Source organism: Blennius ocellaris, assembly GCF_963422515.1.
Source record: "Blennius ocellaris genome assembly, chromosome: 7".
NCBI lineage: Eukaryota > Metazoa > Chordata > Actinopteri > Blenniiformes > Blenniidae > Blennius > Blennius ocellaris.
The window spans coordinates 12,074,602-12,090,802 of NC_137656.1; the positions used below are offsets into that span (position 1 = coordinate 12,074,602).

Below are 16,201 nucleotides of genomic sequence, written 5' to 3' on the forward strand. Positions count from 1 at the left end.
CAGCAGCTCATGGGGCTTTGAACACTTGTCATTTTATAGCAGATTTAGTAGTTATTTGAATTTATTTAGGTTTTAGAAACCAGAAGCATCGCCGATTACTTCCGCTGTGGTGGTGAAAACAGGTAGGAATTTAAAAAAAGTAAATTTTGTTTGTTGTGTTTATACTTTACTAACACTGTGATGAGCATCTTGTTATGATTCATTTTAATACTTTATAAAGACTTGAAGACCGCACAAAGCAGTTCATATATTCCCTGAGTTTCATCATAGCAAGAATACTTGCTAACAGCAAGTATTCTCACCATGAAGTATGATGCGATAGATTCGCATGACATCTGGAGATGTGTTCATGTCACTTTATTTTGCTATTTGTTACATTCTTATTTTTATTAAATGTAAGTATATCCCTGTTTGTACACGTGGAATTTTTTTTCAAATCCTCTTCTGTTTTCATTCTTACTTTAGATCTACTCTGTGGAGAAAAAAAACAGAAACCCCAGCAACTCTTATTTGTGTCATGGATGGCATGAGGATGGAAGAGGAGGACGATTGTCCGGAGCTGGTGCCCATCGACAGCCAGCCTGCTGCTCCTGCTGCTCCTGCTGCTCCTGCTGCTCCGATACCGGTCACTATCATCACAGGTTACCTTGGTGAGATCTGCATTACTGACAGCTTTAATGAGCTTATGGAGAAGATTATACCCTTAGACTTTTGTAATCCATTTTCACCACGATGAAGCAGCTGGGTGTTGATCACTCCTTTTCGTCGTCGTTGTTGTTGCTTAATGCTTATTTGTATCACAAAATATCTAATATATTTACATACATCTGTATCAGAATAGTCTTTATTTTCCTTGTTATAAACAATGACATTGCAAGTGTAGTCGGTGTATGTGCCACATTGTAGCCATATAAAGAGAAAGAACATTTAAAAGAACATTTAACAATAATAACTGTGCATATACTACAGTATACATATTTAAATACAGAGTAGAAGGTATAGGAGAGGATTTATATAAAGCTACATTTAAATGTATAGTTTGTAAAATATATATATTTTCTAAAAATGTCACCTGGATCACCCTTTCGGAGGTTGGGTTTGGGTCTTTTACTTAAAATTTTATTTTATGTTCTACATGGGTTTCTTTGCAGGTGCTGGAAAAACGACACTCCTGAACTACATCTTAACAGAACAACACAACAAGCGGATTGCTGTCATACTCAATGAATTTGGAGAAGGTAAACTAAACATGTTGTTAAAAACAAATCCGTATGTATTCATTTGTACGTTGATCAATTATTTCTTTATGTTACCACACGAGGGCAGCATAATGACATACTACCAAAAGGAAAATCTCCTTTTTTCCCCCCAAGGCAACAATAAGTTGTTAGACGTTAATTTACTTTTAATGTAAACATATGGAAAAGAGATTGAAAGAAATCTTATCTAATTGTTTGGAACTGTTTTGAGTTTTCTAAAAAAAATATTGTCAAAAATGAGCAATTTGAAAATTCTTAGACTTTTGGACAGTTTAATCTTCTTCTGTTGATGCCTCTTTTTTTCTCTCCATCCTCTCCTGGCAGGCAGTGCTCTTGAGAAGTCCCTCGCTGTCAGTCAGTCCGGAGAGCTGTACGAGGAGTGGCTGGAACTCAGAAACGGCTGCCTCTGCTGCTCTGTTAAGTACGTATAGAAACCAGGGTCCATTTGCTTTGTCACTGTTAACTTTGATTTTACCTTTGGGACTTCTAGCACTAATTTTACTATTCCCTACCCACCAAACAACACGTCGGAAACCTGACATTGTACACATCTGATTTGGTGAAGATGTAATGTGAAAATAGATTAAATATTTCAAGTTCTAAAATCTTGAATAACATTCTTGAACCGAAAGACCACCGAGACATTCTTCTCTTATTGATCCCATTCCATCTGGTTTGTACTGAGTGGGCCCATCATGTGTTGCTCAACTGGACAGACAGTGACTCAAAACTCGGTTTGCCCCGTGCTCAGGTTGAGCTGTGTGAACAAACAGAAGAACGACACAGCGTCGCATGATAGGACCGCCGCATCAGACTCTTGTGTCACCGAACATGTATCCATGTAAAGTGATCTGAGATGAGTTCATTTGTAGAAGGAATGCAAACCAGACAACGAATGTTCTGCACGTGGGATTGCTGGGAAAGCTTCAGTCGGTGACCTCATTGAAAGTAGTTTCTAGTATTCCATCTTTATGATTCGGTACCCTATATTCCAGTTGATGCTGTGTAAGCAAAAAAAAAGCAAAACAAAAACTATTACCTCGAGTTTTGAAAGTGAATCATGTGTAATTTTTAATAGTTGATCGCTCTTCCTTCTTGTATTTTTTTTTTTTAGGGATAATGGTCTTAAAGCCATTGAGAACCTGATGGAGAAGAAAGGAAAGTTTGACTATATCTTGTTAGAAACCACAGGACTTGCTGATCCAGGTAATGAAACGATGATATTTTGATATGTTTTTACTGATTTGTTAGTTTTACTTTAGAGTGACAACCAGTTTGACCATTACCTATTTAAGATTTATCTTCTGCTGCACCTCGGTGACCTGCTGTTTCCTCAGGAGGTGCGTCGGTGTGTGTGTGCATGTGTGTGAGTGTGTGTGCTACCTGCATTCAGTTTGAACCTGGTGCAACGAGGCGACAACTTCTTGCACCATTAATCACCGTGGCCTCGAAACTGTAACACGTCAGACCATATGTAGTCCACGAAATGTTAGACTGAGCGCTGATGGCTGGTAATGGCAACGCTGCACTCTGAATTTAGACAAATGTTATTATGGCCTTTAAATCCTTCAGTCAAAATGATATTTCGAGTAACCAAATGGACCGTTTTTATGAAGATATCAACTTAAATTACAAAGGAAGAGACCGACCCGAGGTTTAGACTTAAGTATGGACCCTTTATAACTGACTGACACATTCTTACAACTTCATGTACGTTATCTCTCCATTTCTAAAATATCCACTTTATATATACATATCTTGGTGTAGTGTTGAACAAAAACGCATAATGACGCAGGCGAGTAATGACTTTGATCATCAAACACAACCAGATGGCATTTCTGAGACCAGGATGTGTATTTGACAAGCTATTTATTCTTTCTATACTAAGCATTTTCTCAGCAAATATAGGAAACCCTGTTCTCTCGTATTTATTTAAAACTAAAAATATGACTTGCGTGAGATTTAGAAATATCAAAATACCAGAGGATTCTTTTCAGACAGACTGACGGCTTCTGCCTTTTATTTATTTGCATGTGTAAACATGCACTGCTTTGACTGCTTACCTGCGCTCATATGTCAAAATGTGTATCTACACCAGCCTGAGCAAAGAGATTACGGCTGTGTTGTATGGCTTATTACTTTCAGATCGCATAGCTTTTTGTGGTGGGGGGGGTTAAAATATCAGTCAAGGTGTGAATACTCGTATCAGAATTGAAATATTTTGCAGGAAACCAAAAGACCTGACTTGTGTTACTGAAAGTGAAGCTTGAAAAAAACGAGCTGTCCGTTCATCTGTCAGGTTTGAATGGGGAATCAATACGAGGCCATTACAGGGCGAGCGCCGTGACGACTGGGGTGTGTCGCTAAGTGACAGGTGTCGGGGGGATCGCGGCACGGCCAGATACACACCACTCGGCTTCACAGACAGAAGCGACGGAGCACGCTCAGGCCGGGCTGTCCTCGCCCCGCTGCCATGTCATTGGCTTGTTATGGAGCGGGACAGGTCTGTCATTGGTTGTGGCAGCACCGTCAATCACAAGAAAGCTCCCCGGAGGGGATTCTCCTACTCCCATTCACCGAGAGGTTGGATGAGTTATGTGAAACATGCCACTCAGAAACCGTGTTTTCATTACGCACCCATCAAATATTTACCGTGCTTTCTTATTTTCGTTTGGCAGATTGACAAAAGTGCATTATGTGAACAAGCTGTGGCGGGCAGGGGAACGGAGGGTCTTGTAATAACCAGGAAAATGGAAACAAACCAAATGTACCAGGAGGACATAAACAATTGAAAGCTTCACATATTGGATTTATATGATCCACAGACCTGAACATTAAAAAAATGTAAGCAGGATTTCTGAAGTAGAAATACGTACAGTACATAGTGAAACTCTTAAAAAAAAAAAAAGTCATTTATCACACAATCAATCACATTTTTGCTTCAAAATTATGTTTTTTTTTAAACTTTTAGATGAAATTGCATTTAATATTTTTCTGATTACATTTTAAAATCCAACTAGAAAATGGGTCAGTAACTTTGATCATATTGAGAACATTCACCGTTTCAGCATTCTCAAAGCTATTTGCACACACCGCTGTATTGACCGCTGCAATTCAAGGCGCTCGACCATCATTGTAACCAATTTCTGGTTCAACGCGTCAGTCAAGAACACATTAACACATGGACAGGGGGACATGGGGGCTCAAACTACCAACCTTTGCACTGGAAGGCAACCTGCCTTACCGAATGAGACATCCAAATACTATTATTATGATTCGTTGACTCAGTATTTCTGGAAAAAGAAGACGTGCATCTAATGTGTCCAACAGGAGCCGTGGCCTCCATGTTCTGGGTGGATGCTGAGCTTGGCAGTGATATCTACCTGGACGGTAAGGGATTTGCTGCTCAGTGGCTTACAGAAATGTTTCCTTTTTCTGTTTGTGTCTGATTTCTTTTAATGACCAAACTGTCGTCTTTTCTATTCTATTTTATTCACTGTAGTGGAGAAGTCTTGACATTTTATTATTGTTTTGCGGCTGCCTGGCTCATTTGGGGCTTTTGTTTCTAGATTGTAGATGCTCCCAAATGCAGGTTTTATAATTTAATCCACATTTAACTTTCAACCAAAGTGCAATATATCAAAAAATATTTGATCTGACTTGCCTAAAATGTGTTTCACATTAATTGGAGTGGCAACTTCTCTCACTCTTGAAGGCGTTTGCATAAATGAGTGAGAGTTGAGTCTTTCTTCAACACTAAATGCGCATAAAGCATTAACTTAGTGTCTCTGAGACACTAACCAATTGTCTCGACGTACCGAAGTGTGCTGTAGCTGTGTCTTTGATTAAATAATTGTTGCTTTTACTGTATTTGTTCATTCCAGGCATCGTCACAGTCATTGATGCCAAATATGGACTGCAGGTAACGGCCAGCTAAAAGAAATGTTCATTTCAACGAGAATTTCTTCATGTTTTTTTGTTTTTTGGGGGGTTTAATTAAAACTTTAATTAAGTAATTATGGAAGTTAAAATGTATTTGTTCCCTTTAATTGTTCTTTCCTCTTTAAAAAGGAGCAATATGTTCCCCGCCTCTTGCTCCTTGATGCTCTTCGTACCCCCCCAAACACCCCACTGGTGTAAATGGTGCAAACACTATGTTGAAACTTTTTTCACAAAAAACCCGGCTTAGAGGCTGGAAGAAAACAAAGTGAGTGGCCCATAGAAAAGAGACTCAAATGAGCAAAAACCGTCTCCCGAAGCTGTTTTGTTACGCTCTGTGTTTTCAAGTCAGGAAATCAAACTGACTATTAGAAGTCACTCACCGCAGCTGGCGTATTCCAGCGTTGTTTAGTACATTTGTGAGCAAGCCGGGGTAATGAGGGGCGTCTTCTTTACAGCCAGTATAAGGGATCTCTGTCAAAGAACAGGACAAGTGACACCGAGATAATAGGCTCTAATTTGAAGGTGTCACGCTCAATGAGGTGACGCGTCGCGTCGCACAGCCTGGGTGCTGCAATGCAGAGGCAACTCGAAAGGAAGTGAAGAGCAAAATAAGAAGAGGGTTTCCTAGTGAAGGAGGAATTGATATCACAGTTGTGACCGTCATAATGGGAGTGTCACATCCACTTACCTGGCCCTCCGGTCAGCTGTCACATCAGGTGTCCACCTGGGTGAAAGTAGATCCACATATATAATCCTCTTGTCATCCGCACATTCCCCCAAAAAGGACAATGTGGCATAAAAGCAGCAGTCGGTCTTTCTATTAGTTTTATTTAATGTGTTTTTGTCCTTCAGTCCCTCAGAGATGAGGCGGCAGTGATTCAGACGGTGACAGACGGACACTCAGGGGGTCCAGATCCAGACTGACACATCCTGTTCCCTCTGTTATTACACATTGGACTGTTTAGGAAAATGTGGCGTCCTCTGAGCAGACGAGGGACACAAACAGAAAAGCGATCTCTCGAGGTTTCACGTTACTCAGCTCACTTAAGAGTAACACAGGCTTTATATCAGGCTCCGTGTCAAAGAGTGTGGCGGCTCCAGCCAATGTTTGCAAACTTTTTTTAAAAGAACACAAGTGCACAAAGTTTTAGATGCAGAAAGTTCTGCATCTGGGAAGTTTGGTGCTACGTTTGTGGTTTCATGTGATTGTTTTGTCCGTTATGTCCATTTTATGTAGCAATTAGCCGAAGAGAAAGCTGATGGACTCGTGAATGAAGCAGCCAGGTATGTTTTCTTTTTTTTTTTTTTATTGAATTCTGTAGCGACGTACGATGCTTATATGAGGCACTTACAATAAAGGCTGAATTGACAGTTTGATTTTCAGTAGCCTGTTGTGTGTATTGTGTTTGAGTGTGTGTGTGAGACAAACCCCACAGTATTTGGAAGAGCACATTATAAAGTAACATGTTTCTGTAGTGTGTCCACTTTTGGCATTAACGTGCCAGTAACTGATTACAGTTATGAAGTATTAACACCGTTACTTTGACAAAGTTTTCTGTGAAACCTTTACAAGAGATGTCGTTAGTATGTTCCCCTTTGTTGGAATGTGTACAGGTGAAAATAGCAGACCTTAACAATGATTGATCAACTGAACCAAAATAAGTGCACTGCAATAGACTTTTTTTCTTGCATTTTTTTTTTTTTTGTAAATCTAAAGATACATAAACAGTTTATAAGCTACAACCAAAGACAACAGGGTGAATGCATTTTGACGTCCACGGCGACTTTATTAACCCCTCAACAGGTTTACTAACACGTTGTGTTGTACTGTTGCCACACTTCTGTCTGTTTCTTCCAGCAGCTGTGTGCTGTTGTTGTTGAACAAATACGCTGAAGACAAAAGACCAGTCGTACGACCTTTTGCATTCTTGCTCTCTGCTTTTGTTCTTACCTCAAAACTAAACCCATTGGACTCTGACCTGCAGGATCCCTTTGCCACCCATTAAGACTCACCCATTCAGCTGGAAATTAGACTTTTTTTTTTTTTTTTAATGCAGTGCTGTATTGTTTTGTGCAGAGTGTTTTTTTCTTTGTTTTGTGGGGGTGGTTGTCCTTATTTTTGTTTTTTTCTATTTGCACTTTCTTTGAAGAGCATTCGTCTTTTCCATGTGAACTCATTGTTGAATTTCTTGTCTTTCAGGCAGATTGCCGTCGCCGACCTCACAATCATCAATAAGACAGACCTGGTGAATGAAGAGGAACTGAACCAAGTCAGAGACACTGTCAGGTCAACTTCCTGTATTTCACAACCGTTTGTTTGACAGAATGTCTCGACTGGACATGAAAGTGAAACTGAAATGAACATTTTCTTTACCTTTCAGGTCTATCAACGGTCTCGTCAAGATTCTGGAGACGCAGCGATCGAAGTAAGTGACTCCCCCCACCCCTAGACAATTAAGAAATGGTTCTGTGAGATGGGGTTAAGTAGCTCTCTGCGGTCAGCTTTCCCGCTGCGCTCAGTCTAACTCCTGCTCAGATCTTTGTATCAAAAGATGAAACGTTTCAGGCGTGACGTCCCTCCGGAGAAACACACATAAACAAACACAAACTGTTGAGCCTTGAATAAACACCAAACCTTCAGTAGTGTCCAGTTACCCACAAGCCATAGCTCTCTGACCCCCGGGTCTTCAAACCCACAGGGTGGCTTGTGTGAACGTGCACGCACCGCTTGTGTTTGTCCGTGCGTTCTGTGTTATTGAACTCGGGTAGCATCTGGCTAACACAAGCAGTGTGTATAAACGGTCTGGGTGTGTTTGGGCTCGGATTTGCCCTCCTACAGAGTTCATACCAGGGTGAGGGGATGAAAGAGTCCGTGCTGCGAGGGGTTAATCGAAACAACGTTACCCAAACTTTTAGTTTAAGCCGGTTCACTCGGTTACCTTTTAATTTTAGTTTGTGGAGGCTGGAGTTCACATTTCCAGCTGGATTTATCAGCCACCTCAGGATGTTTAGATGAGTTTGATTGAAATAATAGTAATTTGTGGTCTTTTTTTTTTTTTTACAGGGTGGATCTCTCTGAAGTGCTGGATCTGCATTCTTTCGACTGTGAGAATGGATCAAAGTGAGTTGAGTTTGTTGCATTTAAGATCCACCTCAATAAAAAGCAAAGCAGCGTGTCTTCAGTTTCTCTAAATAAAACAGTTCTGGATCAGTCAGCTTGCAATCACATTATAAATGTTGCAATTTTTTTTTTTCTAAATGTATAGTTTGGTATCTACAGTAGATTTTTTTTTTTTTTTAAAGTGTTCCTTTCAAAAAGCAAATTTAAAATTTGAGCCCAAACAAGATTTAAATATGATTTAGATCACTTATGTTTTTGATGTGAAGTGCTGTGCAAGGTACAAGAATTTTGTCCCAAAGTCAAAGTGATAAAATATTTACTAATGAAAATAATGTCCTGTTTGATCAACAAAAATGTATCAATTGAGTGTCAAACATTTAAATAGCTGCATAATCCTTCACCTATCATGTTCAGATTCAGTTTCCCTGTCATTCTTACCACATGAAAGAATATGATACAGTACGAAATACAATTAGAACAAAAACACATTGAATTGGACAAGAATATTAACCACAACCACATATTATTTCCAAACTCTTTTTTTTTTTTTTACCAAAATCTATTTTAACCGTATTAATGACCCTAGCCTGCTCTCTGGACCCAGCAGTCTTTGATACTGTTGCTGCTGCTCCTTTCTAATTAACAGACTCTTTTATTGAGCAATCCCCCTGTTACACCACAGCATGCCCATCATATTGTCTCTCCTGTCGAATGTCTTCCTCATGAATAGAATCAGTGTTCGTCCCTTCATGTGAATGAGCCGGCCGCCATGTTAAAGCTCTCCTACATGCCCTCAGTCAGTGTTCCCCAGACCAGCTGCAGAGGATTAGAGCTGTTTGTGTCCACTGGCTCCTGAGGTGTTCCCCTTGTCCCAACAGACAGCGCATTTGAGAGTTGTCCCCCCCCCCCCCCACCCCCCACCCCCACCCCCCCAGTCCCATGCTGGCTGTTTGAAGCGGGGCCCCCCACTGCCCTGCCTGTGTGGTACTAACAGCACGCAGGGCTCAAGCAGCTGGACACAACATTAGCCTCCTTGTGAGGTCAGGGCAAAGTAGGGGTGAAAAGGGCTGCGGTTTGTTTGGGGGTGCCGGTGCGAGTGCTGGAAGATTTAATTGCCGTTTCTAAAGGTTTTTCAAGCCCATTAGGAGTTGCGTCTTTAGTCACTGATACAGCCCTCAGTGTATCACCCTGTAAGATTAGAGGAGAAGAGAAATTTAAAAGGTCACTGTTGAACCTTAATGATTGTGTCTTCAGCTCTTTTGTTGTGTCATTGGTGAGTTTTAAATAAGGGAAGAGCTTATATAGCAGGAATATTGTCTTTTCAACCTAATTAAATTGTGTGATGAGAGGGCTGCTCTTGTGCTCTCTGATTAATGCAGATAAATATGAATAAATACAAGATATAAATATACAATTATTTTAAATGCGTTTTTGTCTTTACTTTGAGTAATTGTTTTGATTGCTCTGATTTGTCTTAAAATATATTGTGGGGGATACAGCCCGAGATTTAATATATATATAAAGGTTCATATATTTTAGTTCAACTGCAAAGGATGAACATTATACAATAAGGAACTAGTTTAATTTGGAAATGATTGTTTGAAAACAAAAGTGACCTTTTTGTAAAGATAATATATGATTTATGGGTCTTAAATACACAATACAAGTATTTGAATGACATTTCTATGATGGGATCGACACAAGCAAGTCGAGATAAAACCAAAAAAACCCAAGTTGTTTACAATAAACAAGAGGGAGTTGTACAGATGAGGCCTAAATAGCAGAAAACTACAAAAATCCACAGCACAAGTTAGATTGACTCTTGCCTAACTTTTCTCTGACACAAAGGTGAAGACACCACTTCCAAAGTCCTGATGTTCTGCACCTGACTGATCATTTTACATTTGATCACTATTCAATTGTCATTCTTTAAGTTTTTCATGGATAAAGTAGGGAATACCCCTACTGTATATCAAACTAATCAGTTTTAGTAAATAAGGAAGTCCCACATGAGGAATAAAACTGTAGAGAAGAAATGTGATGTTTTGTAATAATTTCTCTCATCTGAAAGTCTTGCAGAGAAACTCCAGCTTGCCAATCCAACAAGACCACATCTCGACAAGGTATTGTTCCCCGAACTTTTTCAGCTGCATTTTGCTGGTAGAAACACAGCTCTTTGAGCTCCTCCAAGAGTGTTTCTTGTTTTTGTTTGTTAATTCACTTCAACACATCGTTTCCTACAGCACAAAGAGGGATCAAATCTCCCTGAGATGAAAACGGTGCCTTGCATTCCCTCAGGCTGCGACACTGTGGTGAAAACTCCCTCCCTGCTTTGCTTTTAGTGTGGAGATCAACTTGAGCCTTTTGATGTTTCCTAGTTATATTACAAATGGACCCACTCGGTCTCATACACAACTTTTTTTTTTTAAGAACCCTTCTTGTCTTTGGTTGACAGGGTGTTGGCCAGACTCGCTGCATATTATGGCTTTACTGTTATTTGAATAGAATCCAGCTGTCATAAAAGGTTGCAAGTAGGCAGATATTTTACCTCCAATTAGCAGGTAGATGTTGACAATGAAGAGGACATCTAAAGTGTTGTAGTTTGAAGGTAAATTGTTCAAAGTGGCACTGAGGTCTATTATCTACAAAACTTGCAGATCCATTATTCCTTTAATAAATACATTAACTGACAGTTTCTTCTCAGTTTGGCAAAATACAGTTCGTGTGGATGTTTCCTTCACCGGTGCACCTTCCGTCACCTTGCAGTAATTAGGCCTCATCTTGTTTTCAGTCACGGTTTATACCCACCAAGTTTTATCACAGGATGAGGAATGGTGAGGTTTTATTTGCGTGGGTAAATAATGGCATTGTTGTCTGTTTTCTCCCGGCTTCCCTTTCCCGCATGAAGCTCAAGAGCCCCTCAGACACCCCCTCCCCAACAACACAACCCACCTGCCCCCTCGTTGCTCTTTACATGTAAATGAGAACAGTGTTTTTCTGTTGTTATACCAAATGACAAGGAAGTGTGTAACCTTAACACTTCAACACAAAACCCCCCCAAATATCTGCAAAGTGCCTTGCTTAATGCTGTGAGGAAGTATCGAGGCGTGTGTGTGTGTGTGTGTGCGTGTGTGTGTGCGTGTGTGTGTGCGTGTGTGTGTGTGTGTGTGTGTGTGTGTGTGTGTGTGTGTGTGTGTGTGTGTGTGTGTGTGTGTGTGTGTGTGTGTGTGTGTGTGTGTGTCGACGCTTCCATTGAGACATTCATCAGTGGAGGTGTTGAAAAGCCACTTCTCAGGTGTAGTATTCTTAATAGCGGCGCTTGTCTCGGCAAACTCGAGACAAATGTGAAAAAGTATCTGAGTTTATGTCACTGGTGTTTTGTGTTTAAGTACAATTTGAGTTACTTCTATATCACATTTTAAATGGATCATTTAATGTCTGACACACTTCAGTTTCACACTGATTCCTATAGTAATACTATTATTAATGATCATAATGATATAATGAATTTGTAAAGCACTGTTCATGTTAAATCTCAGTGCTTGATTAAAAACAGGACAATAGTGAAGCAGGGTGGTTGGGGAAAAGCAAGGCAATGGGGTAAGGAGGTCAGAGTAAGTTCAAAGTGTAACACGATGTGCTACAAATTATAGTATTTGAACAAAAACTATTTAAAGTCTTTCAAATCCGATATGCCAGTGTAGTTATGGGTGCCTCGTTTGTTTTTTGAGTGAGAAATATGAGTAAAAATACAGTATAATGTTCAAATGAAGATGCACAGTTACTTATTTACTTCCCAAAAGGGACAGCCAGAACAGTTTTTGCTGCATTTATATATTTATAGTTACTTTGTAGTATATGAGTAAGATCTGATTCATTTCCTATTCAGGTTTTAGATTTACTTGCAACAAGATCTTTTTTTTTTTAAGTACTGATTTTATAGCCAACTGCATTCAACACACGTTCCATTGTGTAGGAAGGGTGTCAAACAAACAGCCCATCGGCCAAAACTGGCACGTCAAAGGCTCCACTTAGGTGAAAACATTAAAAGGAAATCTTACAATATTTACAATTACTATATGTTGTTGCAGTTGGAATTGCAATAAAAGGACATTTGTATTTTAACTCATCCAGTTGGCATTGCACTGCTCCAGTACAGTGACAGTAAAGTGGACCTGAGACTTCCAGTGAGACAGACGTTTGTCAGTGAAGCATCAGTAGCGTCAAATCTATACAGTGATGGTGAGATTTGGAAAATGTGCTGAAGGCTGCAGAAAAGAGACATTCTTTGCTAAAAGCAAAATTAGTTGCAATTCAGGGTACAACAAAAATCTAAAAACTAGTAAATGGAGGTAATGGATTTTGAACATTTTGTTGGATTTTATTATATAAAATGGCATCATATTAAAATTGCATTAAATTTTTTTTGTAATAAAAATGGGAACCGGAAAATGTTTAATTTAATGTTGACTTTTTTAAACCAACTTCTTCATACTAAAACCAACAGAAACTGTGGGAGTAGGCATGATTTATGGTTTATAGTGCTTTCATTTTGGTAGCACAGCCCACCCGAGATCAAAAGGGGCTCTATGTGGCCTGAACTACAATTAGTTTGACACCACTGTTTTACAGCCTCATATTTTCCAAGTGTCTTTCATTTATATTTCACAGACTGAAAAAAACAGTAGGAAACTTCCTTCAAAACTGCAAAAAAAAAAAAAGAACCCCCCCCCCCCCTGCAAATTGTTGCATGTAAGTAATATTTCTATGTATGTCTCATGTATTATTCTCAGAGTATCTTAACGGTGACCTTTGAAGCCAGTGGAGATCTATCTGAAGACGCCTTGAATTCCTTCATCCAGGTAAAGAGGCTCTGCCTCGGTCACATCCCTGTCGCCATTACTAATTAGACCTATTGAAGCAGGGTCCTTTAAAAAGCAAACACCCATTTTCCACTGCTTCAGGATCTCCTGTGGGAAAAGATGTTCTGTAACAAAGAAGGGAAACCCATGACTGTCATCCGGTTGAAGGTACAGCCGAGCACAATGGTCACCCCAGTGACAGCAATGATCACTAACACCGGCTTTCTTATCATGATCAACCTGCTCGTAAGGCTTCATTCAGAGACGGTTAATGTGTCACTCATGACTTGTGTTTGCAGGGCATCGTGTCATTTGCAGAAAAAGCCCACCAAGTGATGCTGCAGGGGGTCCACGAGCTGTACGAGCTGAATGAGACGCCACAACTCTGGGAGGAGAATCCGCGAGTCAACCGACTGGTCTTTATAGGTGAGGACACACAGGCTGCTCTCGTGTATGTTTCCAGTTTCTCTACAGGCCGTGCAGTGAGTGGTATTTGACCGAGAGCTTTTATTCCCATACAGTCACCACTGACTTTAGTATTTCTTATAACCAGAACTCGTAAAGGAGGATATACTGTTGCTAAAAAAATTCAAAAACTACCAGAAAGCAGTAGAATTTACCTTTATGCCACAATGCCAGTCAATACTTATGATGAAATGTAACATTTGTAACACAAGATTTTATATTTAAAACTGATTGTAACTGAAAATACATCCATAGATTAGATAAATACAGAAAGTACCAAATAATTGTGACCATCAGAGCAACAACATACAAAATATATATTTAAGTATATTAAAATGGCCTTCTTCCACCTCTGTATTTCTTGTTTGTGTTTTTGTGTGTTTTTAAATATGAGTGTGTGTTGTTGAACCTTTGTCTTAGAGAGGAGTTTCTGTTCCCGTCTGGGACAAAGTTTACTTCAGCAAAGTCATTTCACAACTTCAAATGTCTAATTTGGGAAATTTGCATGGCATTATTTTTGGCGCTGAGATTTCCTGGAAATGTTAACTGGGGGAGTAGTCCAGGTTGTTGAATGCAACAGTTCAGTTAATTGTCAAAAGCAAAATACAAAATATTCTTTGTTCATCTGTAGAGCGCCTGGTGAATCATTCAGCTCTGTTTCTGTATGTGAACACTGTTATGGCCCTTTAACGTGTACTGCTGCTCATGCTGGTCATTTCTCTTGTTTTACAGGACGAAACCTGGAAAAGGACGTCCTGCAGGAGAAGTTCATGTCTTCTGTTGTGCTGGACACACAGAGAAATTAGCTGCTTTGCTCCTTCAAACCAAATCTGGGCTGATTGTGGAGCACGTATTGTAAAAAGTAGCCGCCCACTGATTTGAGATTGTCTCTCTGAAATGTGTTCTTTTCCTATGAGGATGACAGCAGTTGTGGTCAGTACAGTGTCTCCAAGCCGTCTAATGCTGGAGAGTTTGATGTGTTTGGTCCTGAAAATGTACCTGAACACCTAGCAGACGTCTGAAAATGTAAAAGTGTTTTCTCCAACGTTTACTTTATAAAGTCTGCATTTTTTTATAGGTGGGAACCCGTTGTGTTTTTACATTACCAAAATTACAATTGTTGCGCTTAAATTAAACTTTCTTTATTTTTAAATTATTCTAAATGACGTTTTCTTCAAGAGATTGTATTTGTTACTTTCCGATGCACCTAAACAAAAAAAGGCTTTAATTGTTTGTTAGCTTAGCTTTTTTTTTTTTTTTTAAGGTAAAGGCTTGGTGCTATTAACATAACAGAGACTCAGTCCTATTGTGTTATGGTGGCAAGATCACTATGATATTCAAAGTGTGGAAAGCCCTAGCAGAACATTAACATTTCAGCTTTTATTGTTATAAAACAGAGTTAAAGTGTGGTTAGAATAAAGGTGGAGAGATATCATGGGCAACTTAACACTTCACTAGGTTTACTCATTTTTGCTCTCCCCAGATAATACTGTGGCTTTAATTGAATGAAGTAATCTTTTGATTTATTTACTCTCCTTCGTATTTTCTCTTATAGTTTAATGGTTGGCCTGGTAGAAATGCATTTTTGATTTGTTTGACCGGAAATTGTTGAGGCTGAACCCTTTCATATCCTTCTGTTCAAAATGACACGAAATGGGTCAAAAATGACCAATTTTGAAATTTGACTGCAGGTCAAATACTTTAACTGTAATTTTTTCACAGTGACTCCTGATGACTGCCCTAATGTGAAACAAAACACTAAATAAATATAATACTGAAAATAATTTTAAATTGTTATGGTTTTGTATACACTTGAATGTATATTTGACGTCTGCCTGTCAAGTTGGACTTTAAATCCACTCGTGAGGATCTAATATTGATAAATGATGGTTCAGCAGTGCTATAAATTCAGCTGTAGCATCTTTTCATGTAAACGGCTCATTTTTTTAAAATGTATTTGACTATTCATTTATTGATACAGTCACGTGAGAAACCTTACACACAAGCACGCGCACAAACAGTAGGCCCACTCCGGTGAGGAAATATGTGTTTTCCCAATTGAAATAATTTGCAATTGAGATTATTCAGCAGCGGTGGTTTACAGCACATATCCGCTACTGGACAGGTTTGCTTTGAGGTTGGCTTTGCTTATTCATCCCAGTCGTAAAGCCGCGCGGTGCCCGCTGGCACAGAGCGCACTGTGCGGTGGAGCCGTTTCCTTCCTGATTCTGATGCTGATTGCCTCGTTAAGACGGCTATTGCCTCTTTTCTCTGCTGGCCGTTGGGCGCCTTGCCTCGGCCATTTTCATGGTCACGCCACCCACGGGCATCCGAAGGTGGCAAACTAAACGAACCTGCGGGGGATTTCTCGGGAAAAACGCATAGCTTATCATCACGTGTTACGCGTGGTGTTAAAGTTCCCACGAGCGGCACATCCCCGACTCTTCAATATTCTGTCTTAAATTTGTAAAAAAAACAAAACAAAACAAACAAACAAAAAAACAAATAAAAAGTTAAGTTGAGTAAGTCAACATTTGCAAACTACAATTTAT

The 16,201-nt window shown here is 39.6% G+C and overlaps 1 protein-coding gene across 1 annotated transcript; it reads left to right on the forward strand.

Annotated features, from left to right (window-relative positions):
• Positions 1 to 15,395, forward strand: cbwd (COBW domain containing). The gene is made up of 16 exons (XM_080499009.1): positions 1 to 122; positions 466 to 650; positions 1,152 to 1,238; positions 1,584 to 1,680; positions 2,374 to 2,465; positions 4,590 to 4,649; positions 5,144 to 5,181; positions 6,439 to 6,485; positions 7,402 to 7,488; positions 7,583 to 7,627; positions 8,266 to 8,322; positions 10,394 to 10,445; positions 13,116 to 13,184; positions 13,287 to 13,352; positions 13,484 to 13,610; positions 14,382 to 15,395. Exons 2-16 carry the CDS (start codon positions 518 to 520, stop codon positions 14,453 to 14,455), a joined length of 1,131 nt encoding a protein of 376 aa, XP_080355135.1. The 5' UTR covers positions 1 to 122; positions 466 to 517; the 3' UTR covers positions 14,456 to 15,395.
• Positions 15,396 to 16,201: the final 806 nt, after the last annotated feature.